The sequence below is a fragment of the Monodon monoceros genome, unplaced genomic scaffold (assembly GCF_005190385.1).
Source record: "Monodon monoceros isolate NGI ecotype Baffin Bay Population unplaced genomic scaffold, NGI_Narwhal_1 Super_Scaffold_10, whole genome shotgun sequence".
Classification (NCBI taxonomy): domain Eukaryota; kingdom Metazoa; phylum Chordata; class Mammalia; order Artiodactyla; family Monodontidae; genus Monodon; species Monodon monoceros.
The window spans coordinates 17962900-17987119 of record NW_021703766.1 but is presented as its reverse complement, the minus strand read 5'-3'; the positions used below and the strand labels follow the sequence as shown (position 1 = coordinate 17987119).

The 24220-nt window shown below is 43.5% G+C and overlaps 1 protein-coding gene across 4 annotated transcripts; it reads left to right on the top strand.

Annotated features, from left to right (window-relative positions):
- The first annotated feature begins 1023 nt into the window (after positions 1–1023).
- On the top strand, positions 1024–23987 carry ZFP90 (ZFP90 zinc finger protein). Of its 4 annotated transcripts, none has more exons than XR_003797092.1 (6): positions 1024–1148; positions 1463–1529; positions 13593–13719; positions 14059–14154; positions 21834–21901; positions 22985–23987. XR_003797092.1 is itself a non-coding variant. In XM_029245770.1 (6 exons), the coding sequence occupies exons 2-6, from the start codon at positions 1497–1499 to the stop codon at positions 17628–17630; spliced, it is 309 nt and encodes a 102-aa protein (XP_029101603.1). In that variant the 5' UTR covers positions 1024–1148; positions 1463–1496; the 3' UTR covers positions 17631–17876. The 4 variants fall into 4 exon arrangements, 3 of the variants coding, with proteins under 3 accessions (XP_029101603.1, XP_029101590.1, XP_029101597.1); XM_029245770.1 differs by lacking the exons at positions 21834–21901; positions 22985–23987 and adding exons at positions 14306–14339; positions 17612–17876; XM_029245757.1 differs by lacking the exons at positions 21834–21901; positions 22985–23987 and adding an exon at positions 17612–21787.
- Positions 23988–24220: the final 233 nt, after the last annotated feature.

Sequence of the window (24220 nt, the reverse complement as noted above, 5' to 3'; positions counted from 1 at the left end):
TCTAATGTTAAAAAATCAAGTGTAAGTCTAGGAAGTTTTTAGACTATTTGTGATATATAAAACGTAGTTATAGAGCTTCCCTGGTGGCGCAGTGGTTGAGAGTCCGCCTGCCAATGCAGGGGACGCGGGTTCGTGCCCCGATCCGAGAAAATCCCACATGCCACGGAGCGGCTGGGCCCGTGAGCCATGGCCGCTGAGCCTGCGCGTCCGGAGCCTGTGCTCCGTAACGGGAGAGACCAGGACAGTGAGAGGCCCGCGTACCGCAAAAAAAAACAAAAACAAAAAAACCCCCATAATTATATAAATCTAATTCTTTGAGTTGAAATTTTCCATCATTTATTTATCTCCCCAAGTACAAAATCCTGAGCAATAGGATACCAAGTAATGAAATAACATGGCAGTGGCACAGTTTGCTTTTGAATACTGTTCAGGAGGCTACGGATTCATCTGAAGGTTTTTTGTTTTTTTCTTTCTGTAGTATCAACTATTTAATCAAGTATCTTGGCCGTAATATTCTATATATGTGGTCTGGGGAGTCAGTGTCCAAACCTTTGGTAGTGACCCACGGATGAAGACGGCATAGAAGAGGCAACGTTGCCCCACTCCCTTCACTGTCTTATTCCTACAGCTGAAGTCAGTACGTGAAATTATCTTGTTGATATGTTTACGGGTTTTTTTGTCAGCCTCGTCTACAGGAGTGCATACTCGCTCCCAGAAAGCAGGATCTTTCCTGACCGATCTACCGCAGTATCCCGCCCCTAGCAACACGCCCCTGGCACAGAGAAGACGCTCAGTGACTGTTACTGGAATAAGCGGACGCAGGAGTACTCAAGCCCCACCCTCCAACCCGTTGGGCCCGGATAGCGGTCCCCACTGGGGCGCCTCGGAAAGCGAAGCGTCCTACCAGGCAGCCTCCGTGGGACCCATGCGCGGTGGCCGCTGGGAAGTGTAGTCGCGCGCCCGCCGCGGCCCGGCGGTTACGGGAGAAAGGCTCCGCATGCGCAGGCGCACTTCCGGCTTTGCCCCGCCGCTGCAGCCATTGTCCGGCCCAGGTGCGGCGAAGGCCGACCCTCGGACTTCAGAGTTGCAGAGGACTGAACCGGCACCGGGGACTGGAGGAGCCGGCCCGAGCCCTGGGTGGGCCTGAGGTCTCGAAATCCGTAGTCCCCAGGAGGCGGTGATTCCGAGTGCGCGGGTTGGGGCGGCACCTCCCACGGGCTTTGCGCGTGTGCGTTCGGCCGCGCCCACCATCCTGCGGGTGGGACTGGGCGTGGCCGGAGGAGGGTGTCTAGGAGGCGGCGAGCGTTTAGTTTGGGGGAGGCAGGCCCAGGCAGGGCCCGCGCACCGCCCCACCTCTCTACCCTGGAGAAGTGGCTGCGGGGCGGAGGCGGGCCGGGCCTGGCGGGGCGCGGGCTGGTTGGCAGTTACAGCTGGCTGAGTGGGCCCTCTCCTCTGTCCCCAGACCCTGTCTAGGAGCCGGGCCCGGCGACGCAGGAATGGCCCCAAGGCCTCCGACGGCCAGGCCGCAGGTGAGCAGCCCGTTCCTACCCCGGGGCGTATTTGGAGTAGTCATTGTTCTCTGCTTGAGCGACCTTCCTTTCTGGCTTGCTTGCCCCCTCGGAGCCTCCTAGCCTTGCAAAACCAAGGTGTCCAGAGCTGGGGGGAAAGGGCTTCCCCAAAGGAGGGCTGGTGGGGAGGAGGGGGACCAGGGCGGGGTGGTCTTGTGGGAGGAGTTAAGAGTGGATGTATTACGAAGTGTCAGTGTTGAGAATCCTGAGGGCCAAGCCAATTCCTTGAACTCTGTCCATTAGGAATCTAGAGGGTCGGGTGACAGAATAGAAAACTGTAGAGGGGAAAGTGACTGTGAGTGAAGGAGAGAGGAGCCCTAGCTTCTGACCCAGGGGCCATAGAGAGACCTTAAGGGACCAAAGAAGCCTGGTCTGGACTTGCCTAGGAAGAGCCTGGAGATGGGCTCTTCCCGGGCAAGGAGGAAAACAACAAGGGAGGACGTGTCCCGTAGCTTTACATGTTTTTTTCTGCTTTAACAGAGGTATAATAATGCACATCCCCAGATGTCCGGCCTTCAACTTAATTAACATAACGCTGATTTGTGAACCCGTTTATTCTTGTGAGACAGGAGGCATTTTCTAGAAGCATCACAACTCTGAGCTTACCCATTGATTTACAGACTCTTATCAGTGAAAATATAACAAAGTTCAGATGGTATTTTAATCCACACTCTTTACAATTAAGGAAAAATCACAGATTCTAGTTGCTAGGGTGTGAGACAAATCAGGTAAAAATACCAATGTTCTTTAAAAGCAGTTCACAGTAAATTAAACACAGCATATAATGTCTTTATATTTTTTTACTTCTTGTTATATGTTTTTGTTTTACAGGGGTGAGCTTTAAGGAGTAAGACAAGTAACAGTACTAGAACAAAACAGTTGTTTTGTTTGAGGAGAGCCAGAGCAAATCACTGTCATCAGCACCTTTCCGTATAAAGTGTTTCCTCAGTAGGTTTTGAGACTTCCGATGACTTAACTCACTTAACACCTCATAGGGGTGTTGATCATTTCCGCAGGGTGGGGGTGGGAGTTGCCTTTTGATGGTGAAAATGAATCTGTGTTCTGAACAGTGAACTTCCGGGACCTCTTTAAACTTCACTTTTAAAGCTGTGCTCCCCAGAGCACTCAGTTATGTTCTCATGGGATGGCCTGCCAGTGTTCACTTGGGTTACCTGACTTAGGCTGCACATGATGACTGGGGATGGAGGACAGCACAGAACAGAACACTGGCCCTACAAATGGGGCTTTTCAGGCAGAAATTTCCCTCTGTCAGTGGTTCCCCTTCTCTGAGCCTGGCGCTCAGAGGAATGCAAAAGATGAGCAGTTGAGTCATGTGACCACTTATCCAGGAAGTTAATTTAGTGGGGGAGGACAGCCTCATGCAGAAGTATAGCACCAGAAAGGTGGTTCAAGTGTTGCTGCAGAGATCCAGGGACTGCTGTGAGTGCAGAAGGGAGAGGAAATTCTGCCTGTGGGAAGAGTCAGTGGAGATTTCACCTTTGAATAGGGGCGGGGTCTGAGCCGGTGAAAATGAAGGGTGTGGGGGTAGAGCTGATTGACTGTGGGTCAGGGGTTGGGAGGCAAGAAGATGAGGGGCCTATATCCGAAACCATTGTCCTGTGTGACAGTGGGTGTGGGCTGCAGGCACTGTATAGATGAGAATACAAGGGCGTTTGGACTTTTTACCCTTTGGCCTTGGTAACCATTCATTCATTCATACATTCATTCAGCAGATAGTCACTGAACCCCTGTGAAGTGTTAAGACACTTTTCTAGGTGGTTGGTATACATTAGCGGACAAAATTTATAATGGTCTTTGCTCTCTTGGAGCTTACATCTTAGAAGGAAGAGGCAAATAATTAAGGAAATTGTATGATATCCTAGAAGGCATCAGTACCCTAGAAAAAAGATAAAAGGTAGGACTTCCCTGGTGGCGCAGTGATTGAGAGTCCGCCTGCTGGTGCAGGGGACACGGGTTCGTGCCCCAATCCGGGAAGATCCCACATGCCGCGGAGCGGCTAGGCCTGTGAGCCATGGCCGGTGAGTCTGCGCGTCTGGAGCCTGTGCTCCACGACATGAGAGGCCCACAAAAAAAAAAAAAAAAAAAAAAAAAAAAGATAAAAGGTAGAGAAGAATAAGGGGGATTGAGTAGGGAACTGGGGGCTTGTGGTAGGAGTGCTATTTATTTATTCATTCATTTACGTCTGCTGCGTTGGGTCTTCGTGGCTGCATGCAGGCTTTCTGTAGTTGTGGCGAGTGGGGGTTACTCTTCGTTGTGGTGCACGGGCTTCTCATTGCGGTGGCTTCTCTTGTTGTGGAGCATGGGCTCTAGGCATGCGGGCTTTCGTAGTTGCGGCGCCTGGGCTCTAGGGTACGTGGGCTTCAGTAGTTGCAGCACACGGGCTCAGTAGTTGTGGTGCACGGGCTTTGTTGCTCCATAGCATGTGGGATCTTCCTGGACCAGGGATCGAACCCATGTCCCCTGCATTGGCAGGCGTATTCTTAACCACTGGGCCACGAGGGAAGTCCAAGGAGTGCAATTTAAATAGGGTGGTCAGGGTAAGCCTTATCCTTATTGAGATGATACCATCTGAGCAGACTTGAAGGAAGTGTGGGAGTTAACAACATTCAGGTCTGGGGGAGAGTGTTCTGGGTAGAGGGAACAGTGGGATGTGTGTCTGGTGTATTCAAGGAGCTGCAAGGAGGCTATTGTAGCTTGAGCCAATGATTTTGAGCAGGGAACTGTACAGTTTCTTAGTTTTACAGATGGCTGTGAATGATGTGCAGGAGCAAGAGTTTGAAAGTTGGGACTCCTGTGGTTGAGACCTTCTCCCAGGGCTTAGCTAACAAATACCTAAAGTGGTCTCACAGTGGGAGGGGAATGGGAGCAGAGATGGGCTGGGCGGAATACCCCCAAAATCCTTGGGTTCTATGGATTGTTAGTAACTATAGCTGTGTAAACAACTATGCATTCTTTTTTTTGTTATATGTGTACTATGTTTTTAGTTAGGATTTTTTTTTTAAGAAGATGTTGGGGGTAGGAGTTTATTAATTTATTTATATTTATTTTTGCTGTGTTGGGTCTTCATTTCTGTGCGAGGGCTTTCTCCAGCTGTGGCAAGCGGGGGCCACTCCTCATCGCAGTGCGCGGGCCTCTCACCATCATGGCCTCTCCTGTTGTGGAGCACAGGCTCCAGACCCGCAGGCTCAGTAGCTGTGGCTCACGGGCCCAGTTGCTCCGCGGCATGTGGGATCCTCCCAGACCAGGGCTCAAACCTCTGTCCCCTGCATTAGCAGGCAGACCCTCAACCACTGCGCCACCAGGGAAACCGTTAGTTAGGATTTTGAAAAGGTGTTTACCATTCTTTTTTTTTTTTTTTTTTTTACCATTCTTAAAGTTGAAGCCACCAGAAAAGTAAGAAATGGGGAAAGTTTTATAAGAAAAAGCTGCTTATGGAGACCAGGTGTCTTGGTGTTCTATCTTGAAGGGGAGGAAATGCAGAGGGACCAGGCCCTGGTCTCTATTGACTTCAGATCCCAGGAGAGCTCTGTGGTTCGGTCATCAGAATTGAACAGACCCAGCAAAAGCTGGCTCAGGTCACAAACTCAGATGAGATGCTCCAGGGAAACCAAGCCACTTGCTGAACCAGGTCAGGATGTTTGTGGCCAGGGATATTCAAGCTCCCTCCATACAGAGGTCCCCTTTCTTAACCTCTTCCTGAGCTGACTGGTGCTGGTCTTTAAGCTTCAGCTCAGACCCTCCTTCCCTTGGGTAAGGTCAGGTGCCTCTCTTGTGCATTCCTGTAGCACCTATGTACACTTGTCATAGTAGTGTCTCATGTCATATGGAGTGGTGTGCTTACCCATCCGTCTCGTACTGGGCTTTCTGCTTTTCTAGAGAAGGGCCACCTGACTCCTTTCATCCTTTGCTCCAAAGTACACACACAGTAAGTGGGTGTCACATGAGCGAACATTAATAAGCACTTAACCCCAGGCAGTGATTTTATACTTTCTGCATTTTCTGCTCGTCACATAGCAAAAATGTGATTTTTCCAGTTGCAGTGATGCTAATTTTCTGATAAAGCAATTGAATGAAACAGTGTGACTTACGCTGTGCGCGGGCCTCCTCTAGTTGCAGCAAGCGGGGGCCACCCTTTGTTGCAGTGTGTGGCCTTTTCCTTGCAGTGGCTTCTCCTGTTGTAGAGCATGGGCTCCAGGCACATGGGCTTCAGAAGTTGTGGCATGTGGGCTCAGCAGTTGTGGCTCACGGGCTGTAGAGTGCGGGCTTCAGTAGTTGTGGCACGTGGGCTCAGTAGTTGTGGCACGCGGGCTTATTTGCCCCATGGCATGTGGGATCTTAGTTCCCCAACCAGGGATTGAACCTGGGTCCCCTGTATTGGAAGGCAAACTCTTAACCTCTGGACCACCAGGGAAGTCCCCTCAATTATAACATATTAAATTTCATCTGATTTTTATGAGGATTTTCCTTTTGTTTTTTTAAATCACTTTTATGGTTGTATTATACTGCTTTGTATGATATACTAAAATTTATTTAACCATTTCTCAGAGGACATTTAGGTTGCTTCTGAAGTTTCTGCTATTACAAATAATACTGGGATAAAATCCCATTGGTTACAATAGATAATTAAAAAAAATTTTTTTTTACAAGAGAGATCTTTGGCAGGTTTTGATGGCATGCTTATCCTTAATTTGTAGAAACATTCAGATTGCTTTTCATCTTTTTCTGTCTTTTGAAAGAATTTGCCTATAAAACATTTCGATCCAGGATTTTTATAAAGAGGATGACTTGGGAACAGTTTTCTCTGTTTCTTCCTCAATTATTTTCTCTCCTTTTTTGTGTCAACATTGGTGATTTAGGATTTAAAAATTATCCACTTCACTAAGATCTTTCACATTTCTTAACACACTGCTGGGTATTTTACTGGTTTATCCCCTTATTTTAATTTTAATTTAATTTTATCATTATTTTTTAAATTAATTTATTATTTATTTATTTTTGGCTGTGTTGGGTCTTCGTCGCTGTGTGCGGGCTTTCTCTAGTTGTGGTGAGCGGGGGTTACTCTTCGTTGCGTTGTGCGGGCTTCTCACTGTGGTGGCTTTTCTTGTTGCAGAGCGCAGTCTCTAGGTGCACAGGCTTCAGTAGTTGTGGCACATGGACTTAGTTGCTCTGCGGCATGTGGGATCTTCCCGGACCAGGGATCGAACCCGTGTCCCCTGCATTAGCAGGTGGATTCTTAACCACTGTGCCACCAGGGAAGTCCCTCCCCTTATTTTTAAATTGATTTATTTTTTTATTTCTTCTTTTAGTATATTTGTCAGAGGTTTTTTTGTTCAGCCAGTATTTAAGAGGAGCCAGCTTTTAGATTTGGCTGTTAATGCTCCTAGTATTTATAATCTAAGAATAGAATTCACTAATCTGTAATTTTTTTTTAATCCTCAAAATGACTCCTCATTTTCCTTTGGTAAGAATTACCCAGACTCTCTTCATTCACTCAGCAGACATTTTTAGAATGCCTGCTCTGTGCCGGGTGGTATTCTTAACCAGGGTCACGCTCCAGAACCAGTCAGGAGAAGGTACCTGCTTCCTGTCGGGTGGCAGTAAGGCTTCAGTGAGAAAATTTAGCGAGGGGGTGCGTGCCCTGCAGTGAATGCTCAATAAATGTTAGTTGTTGCTTTTTTATAATGAATCATGTAAGGAGCTTTTAAATGTTGCCTGGTAGGGCCCTTCATGCATGGCCAGTTTTTCCAAATTGTCCCTGTGATTGTGGAAAATTCCAACATGCTTAGTTTTGGAAATACTGAAATGAAAAGGAGTTTGAGAAATTGTTGAGGGAGAAAAACATGAAAATATAGCTATAGTTCTGAAATTGAGATGTGGACCAAATACTAAAGGTGGCAGGGATCTGGAAAAGCTTCAGAAGGGAAGGGACCATTGAACTGGTTCTAGAAGGATGACTTGGAATTTATCCTGTAGAGCTGAGGGAAGAAAGTACATGATGGTCAGAATAGGATGTACAAAGGCAAGGAAACATGGAAGAGAATGATGTAATCAGGGCAAAGAGCCCACTTGTCAGAAGCATGGGGTGTGTGGCAGCAGGCAGAATTTAAGAGAAAGATGATTCTGTCACCTAGAGAGAATGGCCTGAGGTGGAGATCTGGAACAACCTAGAACAGTGTTGTCCAAAACAAGCATAAGCTACATTGATAATTTTAAATTTTTTAGTAGCCACGATGTAGAAAGAATCAGGGGAAGTTAATTTTAGTAATGCATACTATTTAACCTCATATAGCCAAAATCTTATCATTTCTACATGAATAAATATTTTAAAATTATTAATGAGATGTTTTATGTTTTTTTTGGTACTAAGTCTTTGAAATCCAGTGTTTTATACTTAACTGCACGTCCTAATTTGGACTAGCCACATTACTAGTGCTCAGTATTCACATGTGGCAAGTGGCTACCATATTAGACAACATAGATCTAGACCATTAGGCTATTGCCTGGCCCAATGGCATTGTTGGCAAGGAGGATTTAAGCTGGGTTTGAAAGGTGAAGGGAAGGGACTGAATGTAGGAGACATTTTTGAGGCTGTTGGTGATTCTACGGCATAAAGGAAAAATGAAGAGTCAAGGGTGAGGTCCAGGTTTCCACTTGGGATACTATAGATGATGATGCCATTAGCGTCAGTAGGGCATCTGGGTATGTGTGTGAAGGTTAACAGTAATCATGTTACTTCTCTCTGTATGCACTTGTTAGGGATGCTGTTAACTCTCAGCTTACCAAACTGTTATTGTCCAGTATCATAGAGCACCGAGTACTTGAGTGAAAATGCCACACTGTATCCCAGTAAATTTAATGTATTCTAACTGGTTAAAGTAACTTGGTCTTAGAGGGGGGTAGTTTTTATATTACTGTGATTGTATATAACATAAAAATTAAATATTATATACAATAGTTATATTAAATTAATAAATAAAAATGTTACATGTAGTATAACCACAGTATTTAAAAATACGTGATTTAAATAACTAGATTATTTTTACTCATTAGCTTCCAGGCTCTGGTTTTGAGCTTTGCAAAGTTGCAAAACTACAAAGTTTCCTGAGTTATAGTTTTAGGGGATTTCTCCTGCAGGGATGGTATATGCTAGAGTTGCAGGAGTGTGTCTTTTTATAGTTGGACATGTCCTTTCTGGATGTACTCTTTCACCCTTCTGCTCTTAAAACTCTTATTTCTTCAGTTCAGGGAATCCATGTTATAGATGAGAAAATTGGATCTCCAGGAGGTCTGTGATTTGCCCAAGGATATTACACACTTAACTTCTTAACTTGGTATGTGCTGTTTCCAGTTCTTTGCTTTGGGCTCCATCATTTGGCCAAGGTCCTCTTTATGTCAGCATGAGGAAGGGGAACATTTAATACTTCTTGTTAGTTTTTAAAAGGTGTTGATTATGAGGTCCAGTTAAATCTGGAAGAAGGGTAAGCAGTGTTTACAAGACATCACTGGATCATTTTATTACAGTCTGAGGTGTGACCTGCATTGGATGCCCTAAAGTTGATTTGATTCAGAGTGGCTAACTCACACCAAGGATCTCAGAGTACCTTTTACCTATTTAATCTTGCAGACCACTGACTGTCCATTATGTACCAAAATGGTTCTGGCCAGTGGAGATTCGAAGGCGCCTGAGACAAGGTCTTGACCCTCTAGAAGCACAGTGAACAATAGGTAACATTTGCCATAAGGTAGTGTCTTATGAGCTGTGCTGAAGAGAGGCCTAGGGAGGGGAGCTGGGGGGCGGGGGTTAGCCTAGACCTGGAGGTAGAAATGGAGCCCCTGAGGAGAGAACTTGACTGAGTCTTGGTGGGAGAGTGTTAGCAGGCAGAGGAGGGAAGGCCCAACATTTTGAAGCAGCACTTGCAGAAGAGAAAGATCTTTTTTTTCAAGGAGGTGTAAGTGTTCTGCACACTGAATCATGGTGTACAAGGGGAAGAGGAGCCAGAGCTGAGGCTGCAGAAATAAGGTGAGGACTAGGTTGGAAGAGCTCAGAAGCTCACACTAAGGAGTCTAGTTTTTAATCTCAAGGAAAATTTATTAAATATTTATGGAGCCCCCACTATGTGCCCAGCCTCTTGTAGCCAATGGAGATTCAGCCATAAAGAAAATAGGTAATATTCCTACTCTCCTGGAATTTACATTCTGCTGTGGGATGCAGACTGTAAACAAATAAAATATGACACGTCAGGTGTAAGGACTATGAAAAAGGAAAAGAACAGAGAGTGACAGTGCAAGGTTGCGGGAGGGGGGGCGCTGTTTTATATAGCGTGGTCAAGGATGTTGGCTCTGGTGAGGTAATGTTTGAACAAAAAGCGGAAGGAAGTGAGTGGGGAGCCACATGCATATCTGCAGGAAGAGGCTTCCAAGTCAAGGAACAGGCAGAGTGAAGACCTCAAGGCAGAAGCATGTGTGGTACGTTCCAGGAGTTGTAAGGAGGGCAGGGTGAGTAAAGGTAAGAGAGCAGTAGGTTGGGGATGAGGTTCAAGATGAAGTCAGGGAGATAGTGGGGGGCCAGATTGTGAAGGGCTGTGTAGCTACTATCAAGACCTTGGCTTTTACTTGGGATGAATTGGGATGCCGTTGGAGGCTTTTTTTTGCGGGGGGGGGGGGGGATGCCATTGGAGGCTTTTAAGCAAAGGAATGACTTGCTTTGAAAGGTTTTAACAAGATGAGTCTAGTAGTTATATGGAAGACAGACTTGGGAGGGGTGGGGCATGAGTGGAAAAGGGGAGACAAGGTAGGAGATAGTAGCAGTGATCCAGGTAAGAGGTGATGGTGGCATGGACTAGGGTGAGGGCAGTAAGAATAGGGAAAAGTGGGAAGAAATTAAAGGTTTGTATGCATGATCAAATTTGTTTTAGAGAAGTGACTCTGATAGTACACAGGAAAGAGTTGGTGGAACCGTGAGTAGTAGAACAGAAGTTACTTGTCCTGCCAGGGCAAGAAATGAGTGGCCTGGACTAGACATTTGTTTACTGGTCAGCACATTCTTTAACATTAGTTCAACCTATTTGGGGAAGCAGAATAAAGTCAGGAGGCCATGTGTTAAATACAGGGAACCAGTGAAGCAAAGGAATCCAGATTGGCTGCCAACTCTGTGTTCCTAAACCAAAGGGGCTGTAAGTTTAGAGGACAGAGTAGGAGTGGAAAGGTGTTACTTCTCACAGCCTAACTTGAAATGTCTGCTTTGGTCCAAACCTTTTCTCTGCTAGCCATGTGCATCCCAAATCCAGCCTCCCTTCTCTAACTTCTCAGTACCTGGGATGGATTCCCACTCTTTTTTCTCCCATCCTAATGGTACTTACCTCTTAAGGCCCAGTGCATAGCCTACCTTGAAGCTTCTCTCTTGTACCCAGTTTTCCCTGCCCAGGACGCTGGTAGCACCCACTTTACTATGTATTGTCTCATATCATGCTCTAATAAACAACACATTTTAAAATAAACTGAAACCTATTCAAGGACTGCAGTGTTTTTCTTTTGCATTTTTATTCTGCCATGGTGCATATGGTAAAGCCAGGCGCCTAGTAAATATCTAGTGTCTTTTTTTTTAGCATCTAGTATCATCTTACCTGGCACAGTCAGATCCCTGACCTCTGTCAGAAAAATCTGCCACGGTTCAACCCTTCTCTGTTCTTGTGGGGACACAGCCGCAGTGTTGAGCAGAAATGTGATATGGAGGAGGCACTGTTGTGTACGGATGCAATAATGCACCTCACCCAGCAGGAGATGGAGCCACTCTCCTTTTCTCTCAAATTCAAATCTCAGCTATCTCCTCAAGGCTCAACTCAGTCAGGAATCAGATATTTAGTGTTGGGTCAGGTACTTGCTAGACATTGGTATTCTAGAGTTTAAAAAAAAGGAAAAGTAGAGTCCCTGCTCTCACGATGCTCACCATCTAACTAGGAAAACAAGCATTAAGTAGATTATTAGGTCTGTTTCAATTGTGGATGCGCAAAGTGGCTTAAAGCACATGATATGGGGATTGACCCTCCATTGGGGGATCAGAAAACCTCACTGAAGATCTGCTAACCTACACCCGAAGTATGGAATTAGCAAGGGAAAGATGGATGGGAGGGTGGAGAGAGAATTTTATCTTCCAGGAAACAGAAGTCCAATTCAGCTATAGCTAAGCACATGGGAGGAGGGCATGGAATAAGGTAGAAACCTTCACGTAACTTTCCCTCACTGCTCCAGTGAACTCATGGCTCTGCTTTCAGTGTCTTTTCATGCTGATTGTCTTTACATACTTTATTATGTACTTCTTGAGGTAGAAATCTAACCAGGACCAAAGGAGATATTTCAAGTTGGGCATAGTGACAGGTGTCCCATGGCTTAACAAGGCCTGGTGAGGCAAGACAGAAATCAACCTGTGAGCATCAGAACGGACTATTCAGAGGCACGAGAGTCCTCAGCCAATTTCAGTGGGTGTTGAGGAGGAAGTGATTGGAGTGGAGTAAAGCATGAAAAAATCTTTGACCTAGAAATTCCAATTCTAGCTAGCTAGCCTACAGGAATTCTAATATATTTGCACAAAGAGTGTGTATTGCAGTAATGTTTGTAATAGCAAAATATTGGAACTAATACAAATATCATAATAACTGGTCGGGCTTCCCTGGTGGCGCAGTGGTTGAGAGTCCGCCTGCCAATGCAGGGGACACGGGTTCGTGCCCTGGTCCGGGAAGATCCCACATGCCGCGGAGCGGCTAGGCCCGTGAGCCATGGCCGCTGAGCCTGCGCATCCGGAGCCTGTGCTCCGCAACGGGAGAGACCACAACAGTGAGAGGCCCGCGTACAGCAAAAAAAAAAAAAAAAAAAAAAAAAGAACTGGTCCATTTATTCATTCACCAAGTTTTTCTAAGCATCCACTATGTGCTGGGCATCGGTCTAGGCACTGGGGGGCATATAGCTGTGAATAAGATAGGTAAAGTCCTTATTCTCACGGGACTTGCAACTGGGGAGACAGAAAAGCTAACAAATCTCAGATAACGATTAGAAATACAAGTGTCCTTTTTCATCTGAATCTATTTGGTTCCTGAGTTCAGGTGGCAGGAATTTGGACAGTGAGCGATACCTGTTTTAGGAGAAAAATTAAGCATGATAATATGATGCATAGTAAATTAGAGGGAGGTGCTAAGACACCTTTTCTGAGGCGGCGATCCTGGACCTGAGACCTAAACGTGGTTTAGGTTGACTGATTGTCAACCATGTCGCGATCCCAAGGCCCAGGGTGGGAACAGGCTTGATATATTCAGGGCAAGGTCAGCATGGCCAGAGCCCAGTGAGTGATGGGGGAGTTTGAATCTTGTTCCTAGTACAGTGGGGTGCTATGGGTTTTAGGCAATGGGTGTCTTATGGTACAGCTGTACTCTGCGGTGCTATGAAGAATTCAAAGAAATAAGGTGAAGTTATACATAACACTAAGGAAAGACTTCCAAGATACATAGCTAAATGTGAAAAGCAGGATGTAGAACAATTTATATGATATTTCACAAAACAAGACTGTGTGTGTGTGTGTGTGTGAAACATGGAAAGGGACTGTTAAGTGTATACACCAAACTGTTAACAATGGTTATTTGTAGGGAGTTTGTGGGATTGGTGATGGGGGTGAAGGAGGGCTGTCACTTTTTATTCCCTGCTGTATTTGGGTTTTGTAATGGGCAGTGAGGAATTGGTGATTGTATAGGAAAGGCTTGGCTTTGAAGGGAACAAGAAGAAAACTAAGTAGGCTTACAGGATTGCGGGACACATTGCCCCTCATGACTTTCCTGCCTGCCATATTAGATTCTCTATAAAATTGTGTAACAACTAGTATATTTAACCCAACATTGCCTCCTCAGGATATCACACGTGTGATCACCATTTGTGATAGACCCTACAGTAGGTTCCCAGTTTTGCCATGGGAACATTTGTGGGGTTGATCCCTACTTGAGCAGGAATGTGTTCCTACAGGAATCGGTGACATTTAAAGATGTGGCTGTGAACTTCACCCAGGAAGAATGGCACCACATGGATCCCGCTCAGAGGCGCTTGTACAGGGATGTGATGCTGGAGAACTATAGCCACTTGGTTTCTCTTGGTAAGGACCACATCTCATTGTCTATGTATTGGTGGGTCTTTCCTTTCTCAGTTGCTAAGGTTGTGGGACTCATAGTTTGGGTGACTGTGAGCAGAGTGTACAGGGTTAGAGCTTGTTCATCTTGCTGGGACCCAGCTTTATGGGTTTCTGAGCCTGCTCTTTAGGTAAAAGGTCTTTCTTTTGCAGAACTGGAAATAGGCCATTTGATTGCATGACTCTTCAAGTTGCACCATTTTTTCCCTTCAGAGTTCCTGAGGATCAAGGCCTAATACTGACTTGTAGAGGGTTCTTTGTCTACTTGCACAAACAACCAAATCTTGTGTATTTACCCATGAGCAGGATATCAAGTTTCCAAGCCAGAGGTGATCTTCAAATTGGAGCAAGGAGAAGAGCCATGGATAGCAGAGGGAGAAATCCAAAGACCTTTCTGTCCAGGTAAATGAGGGAGAATCAAGCATGTAGGACAATGGCACAGCTGAGGGAGAGGGAAGCACCTTCAGATTGCTGCCTTGGGAGCGCCTAGACCTGTAGAAGAGGTTGGACCGTCTCCTGGATGACACCTCTATATGTCTCCCTTCTCCATTAGGGTGTCTTGCTGCTGGTAGGTCTTGGAAGAAAAGGTACCTCTTTTTCCTTTCTGAAGTAGCCCTTTGTCCTACACTCAGAATACCATCTGTCCCTATCCTATATCCCTACTTCTATTTTCTCCTTTGGTGTCCTCAGTCCCCCTTCATTATTTAGAGATCTCTTTTCTTACTCATTCAGACATTAATTGAACTTCCATATCTCCTCCTTGTTTTTTCTTGCTGCTTTCACTGTCGAATGCCCCAGACTTGTAGGAAATACCCATAACCTTGATTCTCCCTCCCTCCAGACTTTTTCCCCTGACTGCACTCCTGTACCACCTGTCTGGCGAGCAACACCATTCTCCTTCCGTCCTGCACTCCTGTCCATTTCCTCCCTCCACAGTTCCTGGAGTATCATCCTCTCCTGGTTTCCCCACTCATTCAATGCTTCTTGGCTTTGGGTCTTTGGCTTTTCTTGCTTTTCCCTCTTAGTGAATCTACCTTAAGGAGCCTGCCTTCTGGCTTCCTCTCCTTTCTTTCTATATTACCTCCCTATAAAAGGGTGCCTGCCTTCTGGTAGTTGCAGCTCTTTATTGTGTGCTGTAGACTCAGAATCATCCTTACTTGTACCCTGGTCACTTTTATTTTCTTCTCACAGGACCCCTCCACTTGTAAGTCCCACAACGTTCTTATTAGAGGTGTAAAATCTAGATTAATCATCTTGCATCTCCAGTCAGCACATTTTGCTACATTGCCCATTATCCATTTCTCCCCTTGCCCATTAGAAATTACCAGGATTCCAGTCCCTCAGGCCAGACACCATAGTCAGTCTAGTCTTTTTCTTTCAACCCAAGTTATTTTCCTCCTTTGAGAAGTATCTTAGGTTTTCCTCCCTTTTAACTTGGACTGGTGACATCCTAAACCAAACCCCAGACTTAGATTATTATAATTCCCAGTTGAAATTGCTCACTGAATCTTATCTTTTTGTAATCCATACTGGATTTTTTAAATCATACTTTTATTGAGATATAATTCACATACCATAAAATTCACCCTTTTAAAGTGTACATTTCAGTGGTTGTTTTGGATATGTACAGAGTTGTGCAGCCATCACCACTATCTAAGCAGTACATGTTCAACACCCCAATAAGAAATCTTATACCCACTAGCAGTCACTTTCCATTCCCCATACCCCCCAGCTCCTGGCAACCATTAATCTACTTTTTATCTCTATGGATTTGCCTATTCTGGATATTTTCTATATATGGAATCATAATATGTAGCCCTTTGTGACTGGCTTCTTTCACTTAGCATAACGTTTCAAGGTTCATTCATGTTGTAGCATGTATTAGAACTTCATTCCTTTGTATTGCTGAGTAATATTTTATTGTATGGATATATCACATTTTGTTTATCTATTCATCACTTCATGGACCATATTGGATTTTAATGCTTTATCTTCCTAAACCAGCCACCTCTGAAAGAACTTTGCTATTACTCCCTGTACCTCATTATAGGAAGCAGAAACTCCCTTGATTTAAAGGTCCCCATCATCCCTTCCAGTATTATCTTTCTATTCCTGCTAAAAAAAAGCTCCATCTAGTTTAAACTTTTTCTTGGTGTTCTCTGTAAGTAGCATATAGTTTCCCTCATTAGATAATACTTTGTGCCTATCCAAAACCATCTATTCTTTAAGTTCAAGGTCTGTCTAATCCATAAAACTTAATATATGCTAATATATTTATTTGTTTCTTCCTTGATCACAAATACCATTTATATCATCTCTACCACACAAATTCAGACTTAATATGTGCCATCTGATGGGTTTTTTCTTAAGTCATCAAAAGATTGAGTCTTGTTTTTATTCTTAGATTTTAAGCTCCTGGAGAGTCTATTTATTATATTTCTAAATATTTTCTATTTGTATTGCAGAGCATATAGGAGGCAGTCAGAAAATTACTTGATTGATTGTTATGGTATCTTGCTGGGAGAGAACTTTCTCATTCATTCATTCCAACAAACATTTCTTGAATGTCCCACTGAGAAGGATTCTAAAAGGAGTACAAAGCATTCTCTGTCCTCAGAAATTTAGAATTGAGTCTTGTTCCAGGGTAAGGAATTTGGGAGTTTAGGGCTCCTTAGTTACTGGGGGTTTTTTTTCCCCTCCTAGTATTTTATTATGCAAATTTTCAAATATTTGAGAAGTTGAAAAAATTATACAGTGAACACCATATACCTACCACCGTGGTGCTATAGTTGTTAACATGTTGTTATATTTGCTTTATCACTTTGTCATATCTCTTCGTCTGTCTATCTATTAATCTGTCTTACCTTTGATGCATTTCCTAGTGAGTTGCAGACATGAGTACATTTCACCCCTACATGCTTCAGCATGTATATCATTGGCTAGAGTTCAATATTTGTTCATAGTTCTTTTTTTTTAGAAAATATTATATACAGTGAAATATATACCTCTTATATATGTACCATCCATTTGATTTTGACAAGTGCATTCTCCCATCCAACCGAAACTTCTGTTGATATGGAACATCTCCATCATTCCAGAAACCTCCCTACCCTTAGTTTTTAAAAGGTTACCTTTCTTAGAACCTAGACATTAATTAATTTTCTGCTATTAGTATTCTGAGGTTAAACAGAGGTTTAGAGATCGGTTTTTTAGGCAGATTAAAATAAATTGTTTTTGGTTAAGAGAGGTGATTAATGTAGAATCAGAACTCAAATAGACTAAAATCACAGCTCCGTGTGTAAGGGCAAGGATGATTTGCCTCCTGAAATATTACTTTTTTTTCTCTTTGGGAAGTATAGCCCTTGATCTCGGGTTATGTCAAAGAATCATTTCAGTTAGATCACTGGCTGCAGATTTTCTCTGCAGGGTTTGAAGATCTGAAGCCTCAGAGGGGACTTTAAAGAAATTATGAAATGAATGTATTAGGAAGATAGATTCCGTGGCAGTTTGTAAAATGGCCGGGAGGCATGGATAGCAGATAGGACTCTGCAAGACAGACCATGATCCTATTCCATTTGTATCTGTGCCTAACTCTCTCTTGCTCACCTGTTCCCTACTCCCTAACAAGCCCTCCTACATGGGCTTCCTCATTCTGGACTTATTCTTCTCTCTGGATCTGCAGTCTGCATTGTCACCTCTCTCCACTCTTCCTTTCTCCATTTTGGGCCTTCTCCTGAAGCTACAGGACTAATTTCAAAACAGAGTGATGTATAACATATCTCTTTCACTTCCTCATTCCTGTAGCAGTTTGTTTTAACAGGAGGGAATAGGGGACTTTTGCACTTTGGATTTCTTTCAGACTGGAGGACCAGGCCTGAAGCCAAATCTTCAAATCAGCAGAGCATATCTGAAGTATCCCTTAGCACAGATGATCCCTCATGTGCCACGTTAGAAGACACTTGGGATGTTAATGGCCAGTTAGAGAGGCACAAGGAAAACTGGAAGAGACATTTGGGGCCAGATGCATCCACCCAGAAGAAAATAATCACACCAGAGGAAGCTTGTGAGCAAAATAAATTTGTTGAAAATTCTAGATTGAACACAGACCTGGTTACACAACTGAACATTCCTCCAAGGTCTAATGAATGTGATACACTTGGGAGCAATTTGGGACATAATTCAGACTTACTCAGTCAGAATAATATCCTTGCAAAAAAGAAACCTTATAAATGTAATAAATGTAGAAAAGCCTTTATTCATAGGTCATCATTGACTAAACATGAGAAAACTCATAAAGGAGATGGAACTTTCCCCAACGGTGCAGATCAGGGAATTTATCCTGGAAAGAAACACCATGAATGTACTGACTGTGGGAAAACCTTCCTCTGGAAGACACAACTTACTGAGCATCAGAGAATTCACACTGGGGAGAAACCCTTTGAATGTAATGTGTGTGGGAAGGCCTTCAGGCATAGCTCATCCCTCGGTCAGCATGAGAATGCTCATACTGGAGAGAAACCCTATCAGTGTAGTCTCTGTGGGAAAGCCTTCCAGCGCAGCTCCTCCCTTGTTCAACACCAGAGAATTCACACTGGAGAGAAACCATATCGATGTAATTTGTGTGGTAGGTCGTTTAGGCATGGCACATCCCTCACTCAACACGAGGTCACACATAGTGGAGAGAAACCCTTCCAATGTAAGGAATGTGGGAAAGCCTTTAGTCGGTGTTCTTCCCTTGTCCAGCATGAGAGGACTCACACAGGAGAGAAACCTTTTGAATGTAGCATATGTGGGAGGGCTTTTGGTCAGAGCCCATCCCTTTATAAACATATGAGGATTCATAAGAGAGGCAAACCTTACCAAAGCAGTAACTACAGCATAGATTTCAAGAGCTCATCTCTTACTCAAGATGAAAACACTCTCACTGAAGTGAAATCCTATCATTGCAATGACTGTGGGGAAGACTTCAGTCACATTACAGACTTCTCTGACCATCAGAGGATCCACACTGGAGAAAACCCCTATGATTGTGAGCAGGCCTTTAGTCAACAATCTATTTCTCACCCTGGCGAGAAACCCTATCAATGTAATGTATGTGGGAAAGCTTTCAAAAGGAGTACGAGTTTCATAGAGCATCACAGAATTCATACTGGAGAAAAACCCTATGAATGTAATGAATGTGGAGAAGCCTTCAGTCGACGCTCATCACTGACTCAACATGAGAGAACACACACTGGAGAGAAACCCTATGAATGTATCGACTGTGGTAAAGCCTTCAGTCAGAGTTCATCCCTCATTCAGCATGAGAGAACTCATACCGGAGAAAAACCCTATGAATGTAATGAATGTGGGCGAGCTTTCCGAAAGAAAACTAATCTGCATGATCATCAGAGAATCCATACTGGAGAAAAACCCTACGCTTGTAAGGAATGTGGGAAAAACTTCAGTCGAAGCTCAGCTCTTACTAAACATCAGAGAATTCATACACGAAATAAACTCTAGGAACCTTGACATTAGGGAATGTGCCAAAAGCTTTAGCTAAAATATTGTTCTTATTCAGTATCAGAGGATTCTTACTGGAGAGAAAGCTTGAGAATGTAATGAATTGTGTGTGTGTATGTGTGCACATTGTGTGTGGAGAAAGCTCTGTGCTAGTAGACAGTGTTTTTTTTTAATAAAAGCCACATTCTCTGGGACTTCCCTGGTGGTCCAGTGGTTATAAGACTCCATGCTTCCAACTGCAGGGGCACAGGTTCGATCTCTAGTCGGTGAAGATCCTGCGTGCCATGTGCTGCAGCCAAAAAAGAGAAAAAAAAAAAAAGGAAAAAAATAAATAAAAGCCACATTCTCAGATCTGATTACAGACGTGTGTAAAAACAACTACAAACATATAACCTGTTAGAAATGGTATGCCTATATATTGGACTTTGTAAATTTTTTGAATATATGTTTGCAGGAGATCACCAGCTTTCAGCAATTTAACTTGTAACTCTCACTGTTTACAGCTTTTTAAAAAAATAAATAAAACTCCCATGATAGTGACCAAAACTCATTTTTAAATTGCTTGACAGCTGCATTCAACTGCAGCTCTTAACATTAAATTTACCATGTCACCTCCAGGAATTCACCATTCAAAGAATTAGATCAGCTGGTCCAACCGCTTCATTGTACAGATGAAGAAACTGAAAGCCAAAGATGTGAAGTGGTTGCACAGCATGATACAGTTTATAGCGGCAAAGCTGGGTGGAAAATGCAGGTCTCCTGGATCTTTGGCCTCATGGTCTTGCCACTGAAAAGATATTTTGGAATTCAGGGCTTTAAAATAAGTTTTAAAATAAATCAGATGCACAAATATTTAATGAACGCTCAGGAGTTGAATACTTTGGGAATTCTTAAAAGCATAAGAGGCAGCAAGACATATGCAAATTTGTCACACACTTATTTAAAGCAGCTTGTTGGAAGCTTACAAACCAAAATGTTAACAGAAATTGTAAATAGTTGAACTACTAATGACTTTTTTTCTTTTCCCACGTATCATACTTCAGCTAAGGTATGTCAGTTTCGTAGAATTAATAAGTCTTCCTACTGTGCTTTTCGTGATCCTCCCATGAAAAAGCACTGCCCCAAGCTTCCTGTATTGATTTGATCAATGGGAAAACAACACAGAACTAAGAGAAAAAAAGTTCCCCAAATTGGGCTTCCCTGGTGGCGCAGTGGTTGAGAGTCCACCTCCCGATGCAGGGGACACGGGTTCGTGCCCCGGTCCAGGAAGATCCCACATGTCGCGGAGCGGCTGGGCCCGTGAGCCATGGCTGCTGAGCCTGCGCGTCCGGAGCCTGTGCTCTGCGACGGGAGAGGCCACAGCAGTGAGAGGCCCGTGTACCACACACACACAAAAATTCCTCAAATTAATTTTACTGTAGAGAAGTATAAATCCAATTATCCATTGCCATAAAATTTGCCTTTAAATCAGTTTAGGGAATCATCATGTAGTGGGTCATTTTGTGTGCCAAGGAAATTTTCACCATTAAAAAATTAACTTTTATGGCTCTGTGCTGCCTTTCCATCAGTAAAGCGTGAGGTAAGCTTCAATAGCCCACTCTAATCCTTAATATCCCCTAAAGCCTCCCATGGCCTGTTCTAAAGGAATTTCCAGAATCTTTGTTCGTTCATTGGCACCAGTAGTGCAGAGAAATTTGGAAGCAACTGTAGAAATTGACCCTTTTCATGAAAGAGCCTCTGTTCCCCCCAAGATAAGCAAATTTTCCTGCCCTAATGATGAATCCTGGGGAGGAGTGATATGGGGTGGTGTTGATGGTGAACCTTTCTTACTGGCTTCTTTGCATGCCAGGTGGCAGGATCCATCATTTTTGTCTCATCCTGGACAACATGAGGCAGCTCCCAAACATCCTTCGTAATTCTCTGCAGGAAAAATGTGCCTGGGGCCTGCAATGTGGGAAGTCCAGCCCAGTGAGTTTGTCGTATGTGGAGCAAGATGGGATGCTCTATAGCAGATCTGCCCTTCCAAGACTTTAACCATTCAAAAATACCTTGTTTATGATGTTCCACGCTTAGCATACGCCACAATGCCAAGACCGTGCCTGTGTTGTCTGATACGTAGCTTGACAATGGGCAGTTCTACTCGGAACCTCCTCTACTGATTGGCTAGGATGCCTGTCAGGAACTCATTTTTCTGTTGATTGTTTGGGGATCCCCATAGTGGACTGTTTGCAAGAATGGCATGAATTGTAACCAGTTGAGTGCTACGCAGCTGTTGTGGAAGTTTATAAAGACTTAGTTCCAGAAGACCTAAAGGAGACCACTGGTTTGTGTGTGCAGCCTGGCCTAGATCCAACCAGTCTCTGAATCTCAGCATATCATCATTGGCAGGGAGGGCGCCCAGGATGTATGTATGGTTGATTGAGCAGAGGATTCTCTAGTCCCAGCAACCATGCACCATGCACTTAATGAACACCGAGCTTCTAGGCCATATGAAATACATCCTTGTAACATTGTTGTATTATTTCAATAAATAGCCTTCTTAGTTGAATGGGAGTCAGTTTGTCTTTTTCCATTTTCAGAACTTGGCTAAGATTAAAGAGTGGTGCATCAAGGAAGAGGGATTAACTGCTAAACTCATCACAGCCAGGTGAGTTAATAGCATTTATTGATTGCTTACTACTTGAAAGACATTGTGCTAAGTACTATATAGCCATCATTTCATTTAATCCTTACAGGTCCCCTAATAGGTCTTGTGGTGTCTTGTCTTTGCCTAACTTTTTCCCCACTCTTCCTCTTGTAACAATCCCTGCTGTACTGACCACAGGAACACAAGTCAGGACATCCTGGGGCTCAATGATAGTTCCAGGAACAATTGAGCCAATCAGAGTCCTTTGACAGAATTTTTTCAAAATAGACTTAGCAAGGATACTTTAATTTGAGGTTGCTAGGCTGGTAAGGTGAAGGCCTAAAGTTGCCTGGAGCCTGATTCCTTACCAGAGCGGGGAGGTCTGTTGTAGCAGGAGGGGATGCAGCCGCCATGATGGTGTTCTCATTTCTCATTCCTGAGGTCCTTGGACTGGGCTCAATTTCTGAAGCTCTTCTGGGATTCAGTGGGCTCCCCACTATCAGTTGAATGAGTCCCCCTTTGTTATATTTCTGTTGCTTGCATTAAAGAAACTTAATGCATGTATTATGTCTTTGTTTTATAATGGGGAGAAAAACCTAGAGAGGTAAAGTACTGCCCATGGCAGATTCAGACTTGGAACCCAGAACTGCCTGGCTGCAAAGGCAGAGCTCTTAACCTCTAAATTTCATGTCTCCAGAGCCATGCTATGTTCAAAGAGATGCATGTAACACAGTGTCGTTTGGGGGTGAATGGATGAAGGGATATGGTGATAGGTTAGACGGGAGACCAAGTGGAAGCAAAATGATGAAGGGCCTTGGAATGTTTCTCTTGAGTGTTTCAGTAAATTAAATCCCCCAGATTCACCCACACCCTCACACTTTAATATATAAGTTATTTGCATTTGCCTAGACTGTAGATAAAATCTTGTCTCATACTTAAATAAAAAACTTTCTTACAAATATTTTTCATGTTGCTACACAGTCTCATGATCCCATTAACAAACTCCCTACTGTTGCAATAATATTTGGATAGTTTGGGGCATTGGTTTTATAATGACATTGAATACTTTCACCTTTTTAAACACCCCCACTTTTTTTTCTATAGAATTTTTTCTTAAAATATCCAGAGTGAGATAAATATCCAAAATGGGATTACTGGGTCAGCATGTATAGGTAAGTATAACCAGGTGTGAGATTCATGCAAGAATAAACTAGTTACAATAGTGCAGGAGTAATAACTTCAAAATTGCAAAAGGGAAACAAGAGAAAACCAGTGTCCTACTCCTGGTGCCTGGGTGTATGTGGGGAAGGGCCCCAAGGTAGGCACTATGTCTGCCAGAGCATCTAGCACTTCTCTGTGCCAGCATGGATAATAAAACAATTCTGCGGTTATTAGGCATATTGATGCTGGTGATGCTTGGTTCTTTATAAGTGGGCTTTTATAAATACTGAAATAGTTAATTCCTACCTGTTAAAAATGCAAATGTCACATCAGGGAAGGTTTTAATGACTGCCTGGCTAAATTGGTCTCCTTTTAAATTTTCATGGATTATTGTTAATGTCCTTCACCTTACCACAATTTGTATTTTTGATTATTTGTTTTCTCCCCACCCCACAGTAGATTGTGAGTGCCAGGAAGGCAGAGTCCACATCTATTTTGCTAACATTTTTTGTTCCCTTGATTATCACAATGCCAGGCACACAATAGGTACTTAATATAGTCTTGTTAGCAGTATAGTGGAGATGTGTTGATAGAGAAAGAAGGCTAGTTTTTCAAAATGAAAAGATGCTCAATCTTGAAATCAGCATACTGCAAAACAGTGAGATACTATTTCATATCCCTTAGGCTGGCAAAAAATTTAGAAGTCTGGCAGGGGGAAACAGAACTTTTATACACTGCTAGTGAGAGGGTTAATTAGTATAATCATTTGGGGGAGTAATTTGGTAATATCCAGTAAAATTGAAGTTAAGCATACTTGATGACCCACTGATTCCACTTCTAGATCTATGTGGTAGAGTAGAAGTACTCCCATGTGAGCACAAAGACATGTACAAGGATGATTATTGCAGCAGTGTTTGAAATAGTAAATATATGGACACAACATAAATGTCTGACAGTAAGTGAATGGGTTAGTAAACCGTGGCATATTCTTAATATAATACAGTACTTCAGTAAAGGAACCAGAGCATCTGGAAATGAAAAAACATTCTAACTCGCCTATTCCGCTCCTGTACCCATGCGGCTAAATGTGGCTGCAGGAAACAGAGCCACAGTGACTAGTCCCACTTTAAATCCTTGACTGCTAACCTCAGGCATTTGTTTCCCTAGTCCAGTCGTTGT